General features: G+C 64.9%; 1 protein-coding gene across 1 annotated transcript; it reads right to left on the bottom strand.

Annotated features, from left to right (window-relative positions):
- Positions 1-2,175: 2,175 nt before the first annotated feature.
- Positions 2,176-8,179, bottom strand: GDF15 (growth differentiation factor 15). The gene is made up of 2 exons (XM_075902911.1): positions 7,327-8,179; positions 2,176-3,929 (listed from the first exon to the last, which is right to left on the bottom strand). The coding sequence occupies exons 1-2, from the start codon at positions 7,631-7,633 to the stop codon at positions 3,151-3,153; spliced, it is 1,086 nt and encodes a 361-aa protein (XP_075759026.1). The 5' UTR covers positions 7,634-8,179; the 3' UTR covers positions 2,176-3,150.
- Positions 8,180-9,926: the final 1,747 nt, after the last annotated feature.

Raw genomic sequence — 9,926 nt, forward strand, 5'->3', positions numbered from 1 at the left:
GAGCACAGCTGTGTTGTCAGGGGCTGGGGAGTTCCCCCGGGAGCGGGCGACAGGGCTGGAAGCAAGTAGCAGCAATTCACACCAGGCACCTCAGGCCACACCAGGACCTGGGAGGACCCACGGCATCCCTGCCACTGCGCCTCGGGCAAGGCGTCCGGCCAGGCCGTGGATGAGAATTGGAGAGCGGTTCCAAAGGCAGCCGGGAGCCGAGTTCCCTTCTCTGGGACGAAGGCGCGTGGTGCTAACAAGGCAGCGGCCCCAGCCAGCCGGTTTCCTCGGCAGAGCGTGGGTGCTGGCTGGGAGCCGGGACGTTGTGCGGGCACCGAGAGGGAGCGTGTGACCCAGGAGCTCAGAGAGACGGAGCAGTGCCCTCCAGCGGGGTGGGGAAGCCTCAGCGCGGTCTGGGGCACACGGGGCTGTTCCTGCCGTGACCTGGCAGTGGCGAGGGTTGGCATCAGCCCTCCAAGAGTCCACCTGACACCCCCGGGGCAGCTTGCACGGCCGCAGGACTTCATCGGGGCAGCACAAGCAGACCAGGTCCCGGCCCACCGGCTCCGGACACTCTGAGCTGCCATGTATTGCGACCCGCAGTAGGATGCCCGGGTGTCCCCCCCGGGCTGAGGGATGGTCGACACGCCCCTGATGGGAGTGAGGCAGCTGGCTCTGGGGAGCAGAGATGCAGGGGACTTGGGGGGCGGGGGCTGTGCACACAGGCCCTGGAGGACGAGCGCGAGGCTCCCAGGGCTGGTGCTGTGATCTGGAGAACATGGCTCTTGGACCCGGAGGGGTCGGGCCTGCTGGGGGGAGAAGTCCCAGGAGGGGGGACAGACTGATCCGAGGATGGCCCCCCCCCCATGCAGGCTGTTCCCGCGCTCTCTCCAGCTGCCCGTACGCAGGCCCACGGCTCCCCACCTCCTTGGCAGCCAGGCTGGGATCCGGCCAGCGCCGGCTGGCTCCCGCGTTCCCTCACCCAGTCCCGGGCCTGCCGGCGGCTGCCTAGGCAGCAGGCGCTATCTGCAGGGCAGGGTGAAGGAAGTTCTTCGGCCTTGGGGCGGGCGCTCAAGGCCGCATGCAAAGTGGCATGGCCGCTTCAAGGCCACAAACAAAGCAAAGGTTTCCAGGACAACTCACCGGGCGCTGACTCACCTGCCAGCGATTCCCGGCCTGGGAGGGGTGGGGGCAGGAGCCCACGGGGCTTGCAGCCAGGTCTCCGCCTAAGGCTTGGCCCTGCGCCCTGCCATGGAGGGGGTGACGCTGGCTGCGAGGGGGCCAGGCAGGGGGTGATGCCGGGGAAGCAGAGAGCGACCCACCCACAGGGGAAGGGGAATGTGGCCGTGAGCTGACGGGCTGAACTCCGGGGGAAGGCAGAGCCGGGATGGGGGGGGGGGGTCTGCACACACGTTCCTGGGTCCCCCCCTTGGCACAGGGGCCGGGGCTGGCTGGCAGGGGGGGAATCCAGCCTGCCCCGGTGCCTGGGGGTGAGCCCACCTGGCTAGTGCTGGAGCCATGGAGGTGGGGCAAGGCAGCTGTGCGGGGAGAAGGGGTGAACCCCACTGCCCCCTCTTGCTGCTGGGCAGCCCTGGAACCCTGCTCAGCTGCAGGCCAGCAGCGGGCATGGAGGACAGCTGGCAGCAGCCCCCCAAGGGGTCAGCAGAACTAGGCAGCCCACCTGCCACTGCCCCCGCCCCCCCAGCAAACGTGACTTTCCAGGAACAAAGGCACCTGCTGAGAATCCGGGGCTGCCTGAGGCAGGAGCATCGCCCCTGGGGTGAGGCCGCAGGACTGGCTGGGTGGCTGGGGGGAGGTGGCCGAGAGGGAACCCCAGGGAAGGATGGTTACGCGGGGGCTGGAATTCCACCCGTGAAGGGCGTCTCTGCCAGGTCCCCCTGCCCGGAGGGAGGGGTCCCTCCAGCTCACGACCGAGGAAGGAGAGGCCAAGCAGCAGCCCGTCCAGGAGCTCTCCTGGTCCAAATGGAGCAGCCCCAGGTTAAGGGAGCCCCAGCGTTACCAGGGCCCCTCTCCTGCTGGGATCGGGTGGGGCGTGAGAGCCCAGGGCCAGGGCGAGTGGGGGGATGGTGGGAAGTGCCCATGTAGATGCTGCCAGTGGCTCCGGGACTAGAAGCGGAGGGGAGCCAGCTCCCTGTGGGTGGCTTGGCCAAGCCGGCCCCGGCTCAGCAGAACGGACGGCTCTCGGCCTGCTCCCAACACGTGGAGCATTCGCTCCTGGGACCGCCTGCAGGGGGAGGGACTCGCGGCTCCCCGAGGGCTGGCGTCCACGTCAGAGGACACAAGAGGCCCTGAACCGGGCTGCCCAGAACAGCCCAGGGACCAGCGCGGGCGGAGCAGCGCGGCGGCTGCTCGGGGGCTCGACAGGGCTGGAATCTGCCCCGGGCGCTCTGTGCAGCCGGTGCTTTGCCCTTTGCGCAGCAGCGAGGGAGCCGGGACGGGCGCGGGCTGCGAGCGGACAGAGGCGAGCAGCCAGGCCGGCGCTTTTCGCAGAGACGTTTATTCGGTTTGCGCTCACGGCAACGTCTGTTCATAAATACCCAGCGCCAGGCCCCTTGCGTGGCACGAAGCCCAATAAGTTAACAATAAATAAGAGGGGGGTATAAATAAATCCCTAATCACAGTGCACATTTTGCTCTCCCTCTTCGGGAGCAGCCCTGGCAAAACCTGCCGCTGGCATTGATCCATCTATTGGAGGGAGGACCCGACCCCCTCCCCGCAGTCAAATATCGAGTAGGGGGAGGGGGCTAAGTGACCCGTGTGCAGCCAGAAGACGCCCCTGCTGGGACCGGCAGGGCCAGCCCTTGGTGACTGCGTTGCGCCCGACCAAGCTGCAGGGGCTCGGAGCTGAGCAGGAGGCTGGGGAGATGACCTAGCCGGCGGCAGAAGGGGCCCCGTGGCCCACGGGGCACGTGGGTCAATGCAGTGGGCCTTGGCTGCCAGGAGTCTGGCTGTAAACATGCCCATGCCATTGCACCCAGGGGAAGTTTGCATCCGACGGAGCAATGCAATCAGCGGCTACCTCTCAGCTCTGCCGGGGGCTCGCCGGTAACGGCCTGTGGGGTGGCCCTTGGCAACGTGGTCTCCTCCCGGCACCGGGACGGGTCAGGGGTGGCTGCCAGCCGCCACGGGAGGTGCGTGCCCTCAGGCGCAGTGGCACCTGGTGACGATCATGTCCTCGAAGAGCGTGGAGACGATCCTCCCGTCACTGCTGTAGTGCATGAGCACCATGGGGTCGTAGCCGGCGGGCACGCAGCAGGGGGACGGCATCTCCTTGGACAGGGTGTGCAGCCGGGCTTTGATCTGGGCATGCATGCTGGCCGGCTTGTGGTTGTGGGGGCAGGAGCCGGCGCAGAACTTCATGTAGTAGCTGTTGGGCGCGATCACCCAGTCGGACCAGCCGATGTCTTGGAAAGACACTTTGAGGGACTTGAGGCAACATTTCCCGTCGTTCTTCCTGCATTCCTCCTCCAGCGCCCGGGACTTCCTCCGCCGCTCGCCCACCGGCACCTGCGCTTCCACCTCCAGCTGGAGCGTCTCAGCTCCCTGGCTGCTCCGGTTGGTGGCCAGGAAGGCAGAAAGGTCTGCAGGGAACACCAGCTGCAGCTGCAGCTGCGGCACGGCGCTAGCTGCCCACTCCCGGACAGCAGCCCCCAGCTCGAGGCTCAGGGGTGTGGCGGCGAGAGTGTGCGAATGCAGGAGTTCGGGGTCCCCGCGGCGCTGCCTGGGCTCTGGCAGCCTGTAGAGCTCCACCCGAGACGGCCAGGAGGCATTGAGCCTGGACAAATCCAGAGTGCGGAGAGACGGCTTGAAAAGTCTCAGCTCAGCCTTCCTCACGCTGAGCTCCTGGGGGAAGGCCTCGGGGCGGGACAGCGTGAGATCGTAGCGGGAGCTGCCCACGGGGGCGTCGGTCCGGCGCTGCACTGCAGAGAGAGGAGGCAGCAAAGGGTTAAGAGGGATTTTCAGTGCTCCCCCTTTCTGGGCCTGAGGGGACCTGCCTGCCCCTGGCACGAGCCAGCGTGTCTGATTCAAGGCTGCATGTGCCGTGTGACACGCGTGTTATCCTCGTGCATTGCACACCCACCTCCCCTCCCTGGGCATGACTGCTGCGTGCTTGCTGTACCGCGGTGCAGAAGCTTTTCTGCACGGGTCCCATCTGGACACGGACGGAGTTTCCCCTAAACCACCTAGCCAGGGGCTCCCCATGCACCTCTTGGTAATCCCCATTTCACAGCTGGGGAAACCGAGGCAGAGTCAGCGGCTGGCTCCAGGGCACACAGGCCGGCTGTGGCAGAGCAGGGCTGTCAATGCCAGGCCAGGGCTTTAGCCCTGTCCGGTTTACAGCCAGGTTCGCCTCACCTTAGGAGTGCATGGGTCTACCCTAGGCCAGTGGGTTTCACACGATGGGTCGTGACCCAGCGCTGGTGGGGGGGGATGTCGGGCGCTGGGTCTCGTGGCTGCAGGGGGATCAGGGGAGCAACGGGGGGGCTAAGACAGCTTCCTGCCTGTCCTGCTCCGCAGACTGCGCTGCGCCCCGGCAGCAGGCCCGGCTCCTAGATGGGGGGGAGAGAGCAGAGGACTCCACACGCTGCCCCTGCCCTGAGCACTAGCGCCACACGCCCACTGCCTGGGAACCTGCCGGCTGCTTCTGGGGCGCAGCAGGGTCTGCGGTGCCAGGAGAGGCAGGAGGCTGCCGTAGCCCCCCTCCTCCCCCCCGCTGCCCAGGAGCTGCTCCAGGTCAGCCCCTTCTGCCCCCCTCCAAGCCAGAGCCCCCTGCTGCACCCCAAAGCCCATCCTCAGCCCCACCCCGCAGCCCGCACTCCAGTCACACTGTGCTGGGTTGCGACACCAACGATTTCCTTCCACTGGATCATGAGAAAACCGATGTAAAGCCACGGGCCTCGGGCGGTTACAAGCCCCAGGCAAAAGGTCTGGCCTCCCCCGCCATGGAGCAACGCTGGTTAGAAACCCCCCCCCCCCCCGGCCCCTGCCACACACCCCGTAGCTCCCCCCCCCAGCAAAGTGTCCAACATGCCTGCCCCCCCAGCACTGGCTCTGCCCTAGTGTTATAAACACCCCCCCCCCCCAGCCGCCAATTAACCTGCAGCCCAAGGCAGCTGCTTTACTCTCACAGGGAGGAGACACCAGCCAGCTCTGCTCAGGCAGGCAGGGCCCCGGTGCTGACACTGAGCTCGTGGGGGGGTGAGTTGGGTGACACACGGGTCCCTTCCTGGCATGGGGAGCCCCACGCCCGGCTCCCTGGCGGTGCTCTGCAGGGGCCACGGCCACAGCTGGGCCCGCTTGAACCCTGGCTGCCTGGGTTTGTCTGGCCAGCCCGTGGCCTCTGTGCCCAGAGACGGGCAGCACAGGGCGTGGCTGGCAAGAAGCCACGGGGGGGGGGGGGGGGGCGCGTGCGGAGGCCTCGAGCGACGTCCATGGGAGTCCGAGGCGCCTCCGGGATCAGGCCAAGAGACCTGACTGCCCTCGATTGGGGCTTTCCACTTTTCCCCCTCATGACTCAGTTAAGGGAACACAGCCCAGAGACCAGGGCCCCCGTGCGGCTCCGTATCCCTGGGGCTGTCTCCTTCAGGCTGCCCAGGACTGCGCCTCCCGCCCCCCCACTCCCGGGGTGCCTCTAACCCTGCCCCACCCTGGCAGGCTGACAAGGGGGGACGGACGGACACAGGAGCTGAGCCAGAGTGTCCTGCAAACCTGGTTCTTTCTGTTCCCCTGTGTCACCTGCCGTTTGCTGGCCTGGGAGCCCCACCGGCCTCGGCCACACAAAGCCCAGGAGCGAGCCCCAAACCAGGCCAGCGGGCGACCCTCTGCTCCCAGCTCCCCTCCCTCAGTGCAGCCGGACCCGAGCCCACTGGGCTGGCTGGTGGATGCAGGGCAGCCGGGGGTTTCCACACGGCCACTCGCTCCGGGAGCCGGGGCTGTCACAGGAGCAAAGCCAGGAACCTGAAACCGCCTAGGAAGTGCCTCTGCCTGGCATCGGTCTGGTCCCAGGCCAGCAGGAAGGGCCCAGAGGCCTGGCCCGGGATCCGTGCTGCTTGTAGGGCCATGGACCTGGCCTGCCCGTCCTTGGGGAACCAGCTGAACTTGCCTTCCTGCATTTTCCTTAACCTAACACACAACCAGAACTAGCCGAGCCGCGCCCAGACCCAACCCCCCCCTGCTGTGGTGGGGGCAGATTTGCACAGGAGTTGGCCATTTATGTGGGGGGTCAGCCAGTCAGGACACTCAGCCATTTCCAATTAACACCTGTGTGGGGGTAGCACCCGGGAGGCCCAGGAGAGTTAGCTGGGGTGCATGGGTGGTATGTGTGCGCATGCCGCACTCACACACACGCGCACACAGACGCGTACGTGTACGCATGCACACCACACACATGCATGCACGCATGCACCGCGCACACACCTCTGCACCCACGCACGCGTACACACACACACACGCACATGCATGCATACGCACACCGCACACACACACGCGCACACAGACACGTAGGTGTACGCAGGCACACCACACACATGCATGCACGCATGCACCGCGCACACACCTCTGCACACACGCACGCGTACACACACACGCACATGCATGCGTACGCACACCGCACACACACATGCACGGTTTTCTGCCAGGATTCCCTGTCCCAACAGCGGAGGCAGTGGCTTAGCAAACAGCAGGGGTGCCAAGGAGGTCTGAGGATTTCCTACCCCACAGCCTGTCCCTGACACGGCAGCCATGCGCAAAAATCCCATAGCGGGCCCCTGGTGCATGGCCGGCGGGGGGGGAGCGGGGGAAGAGAAGCTAGACCCAGACCAAGCTGTGCCTGACCACGCACACACACACACACACACACCTGCTGGGGCAGGCTCCCTGTTTGTCAGGGAATTTGCCGTCTCCGGTGGTTCTGAAAGAAACCAGGCGGCAGGTGCTGGGGGCGAGGCCGTGACCTACCACAGCCGCTGGGAGATAAGCACTTGCAGGTGTGTCGGAGGGGGTCTGGTAACGGGCGACACTCCCTGTGGCGGGGCACATGCTGCGGCTGTACCGTGGAAAGTTTCTCCCCAGCCGCTTGGAAAAACACAAACTGGAGCCGGGGGCTGGGCTTTGCTCACAGAGCTGTAGGTTAGACGGGGGCGCCAGGGTCAGCCAGGCCAGCCCTTGCCAAGGGACAGGCCTTGCTGGGTCTAACCCATCCTGCCTCCGTTTGGAAGCCTCCAGCAACGGAGCTTCCGCAGCCTCCCCAGGTGGCTGAGCTGCTGACCCCCAGCTCTCCCTGCCGGGGCGTTTTTCCTCTCGGTTGGTTTCACTTACGCTTTGGAGTCAGGAGGTGAAGGGTCCAGGCTGGGGCTGCCGCCTGGCTTTCGTCCCTGCTCCGGTTCCCCCTCAGCTGGGTGAGTTTCTCCCGGTAGAGCTGGCGCGCCCGCCTCAGCCCATCCTGGTCCAGCCTCTGTCGGAGCACAGGTGGCTCCTGCAGCCCCAGCCGGTCCAGGATGCCCCTTTTGATTGTTTCGAGCTCAAGCTCGGGCTGGTCCCAGGAGCGTGGCCGCGGTTCCACGCTGGAGAGGAGCAGCAGCAGGCAGGTGAGGGTGAACCTGACGAGCTGCCGTGCGCTCCGCATGGTGCAAGAGGGCCGGGGCGGCAGCGCGGCGTTGTGCAATTTCTGCCTATATTTATAGAAAGCGACGGGCACGCAGCTTTCGGCCACGTCTGCCAGGGAAATGAATGAAATGGACCAGACCCGGCTTTATATCGCGCTGAACCTTGCTCCCCCCCCCCTCGCTGCCTTACGTCACCGCGGGAAGGAGTAAACACAGAGGCAGCAGGAATCTCTCCTGTCCCCGGGCCTGGGGAAGCGCGGCTCCGGTGGAAGAGCCACCCTCCCATCCCAGGGCACTGGGCTGAAATGTGAGGGGAGAAGTTTGACAGCGCTGCGGCCTGGTGATTTGCAATGTGTTTTCGCAGCTATGGAGACGGCAGCGATGACTAAGAACCGGGAGATGCTTGTCCATGGCCGCCTTTTGGTCTAAACTTTTGTCAGCTTCTCTCGGTTGGCCTTGGTGTGGTAGCGAGGGGCTCCGGGCGGGGGGAGGCGGCCGGTGCAGAGAGATGGAGGAGGCAGGGGAAGGGACGCAGCTGGGCAAACCAGCTTGGGGAAAATAACCGAGCCTGCACCTACCTGGAATTCTCAGCCGGGCCTGCTCCTTCCCTGGGCTGGAGCCGTCGTGCTGGCTGATTCGTCCGTTTCTGACCTTTCGGCCTGGCGCCGTCTCACCGCAGTGCTGCTGGGATCAGGCCAGAAGCCAGTGAGGCCAGTAAGACCATTTTCTGCTCCGGTTATTGACTGACACTTCGGTGTGCTTGGGATCCATTGTAAAAGAGGCAGCGGCTGCGTCGTCTTGTGGACGGTACCTACGCGTCACCTTTCTAGGGACAACCCGGATGGGGACTGGCCAGTTCAAAGAACGCCACTGGCCGAGGTTTGGGACAAGAGCCGGGAAGTGGATTTGCAGAGAAACACCTGGGCAGAAGTTAGTGCAAACTCCCCCCCCACCCATTGTGTAAAACTCCAGGCTTTCGAAATGACACCCGAGAGGGAGACTGGTTGCTGATTACCTGCTCCCAGAGACTGGAGATTAAAGGCTCCGGCTCTGCACAGCAGCAGCTGATCTGCCCAGCCCCAGTGCTGGGTCTAAGCTGACATCTTAAGGGCCCTTCGGATGTCTGGGGCCCTACCCCAGACTACTGAACTGGAGCCTCTGTGCCCACCGGGGGCCAATTGTTTAGAGATGGGATTTTACAGCCATCAGCTGCCCACTCACAAAATATTTTTAAAGCACATTTTAAACTCCGGCCCTGTCGGCCGACACGGGGAACTCAGAAACGGACGGCGTATCCCAGGGGACGACACGCCTCTTACATGGCTTCGTTGCCACCCGACTGGCTCTTTCCCAGGCTGGCTGCGCTGTCAGAGCTCTGGCCGGCTTTTCCCCTTTGCACTTAACGAGCCTCTCTCTGGAGAAAGCAGAGCCGAAGAGCCAGGATTGGACGAAACGGGCGGGGGACATTAAGACCCAGGAGTACCCCAGATTTTCAGGTGCCCAGTGCAGCTGCATGTAGGTAAGGATGTACCCTGGCTGAGAAAGCTACCAACTTGGAGCTCCGGGAACCCCAGGCTGGGCTTAAGGACCGACGCCTGCCGAGGCTGGAGGCGGGGGTGATGGCTGGTAAGCGTTTTAGGCCCGCCCTCTTGTTGGCTCCCGTGGGTTTTCTCTGCAGGGCTGTCACCTGAAGAATTAATGTGCTGCTTAGACCTGGGGTGCCGGGTGGCCAGCCTATGGAGAGAAGGCAAAGCACAGCGGCCGGAGGGAGAGGGACGTGGGGCTCTTCCTAAGAGAGGAGACAGCTGAGGAGGGGTGGCTCAGAGAGGGCTGCAAATCAGACCGCACCAGATGCCCGATGTCACGCCTGAAAAACGTGGCCAAAGAATTCCTGGTTCCACCGTAACCCAGACCTGCCCTAGGGCAGCTGGGCCCCACTTGCCCTAGTGCCAGCCATCTGGCTGAATTTGGGGCAGACTTGGTCCTGGGGCAAGTGGCTGCCAACCCCGGGGAGCTGCTAACGGCCGGGCTGAAGCGGGTGGTTCGAGGGGCCCTTGTCTGTCAAGCCCCCTGCTTCCCTGCCGCTCGAGCCCTGGGTCTGCACTCGGGGGCCCCCACCTGCCTCCTTTTAGACACTTGTGGGCAGCCCCTGGGCCGAGCAGAGAGCTGGCAGGCCGCACCGGACGTCGCTGGGAAACAGACACAAACCCCATCCTTGCGAGATGCTGCAGGGGCTTCCCTCAGCCGGGCTGTGGGCTCTGCCGCCCGCTGTGACCCCCCCCCCCCCCGCTCTAGCTCCTCTGGGCAGAAGTA

The sequence above is a fragment of the Pelodiscus sinensis genome, chromosome 19, assembly GCF_049634645.1.
Source record: "Pelodiscus sinensis isolate JC-2024 chromosome 19, ASM4963464v1, whole genome shotgun sequence".
Taxonomy (NCBI): Eukaryota; Metazoa; Chordata; order Testudines; family Trionychidae; genus Pelodiscus; species Pelodiscus sinensis.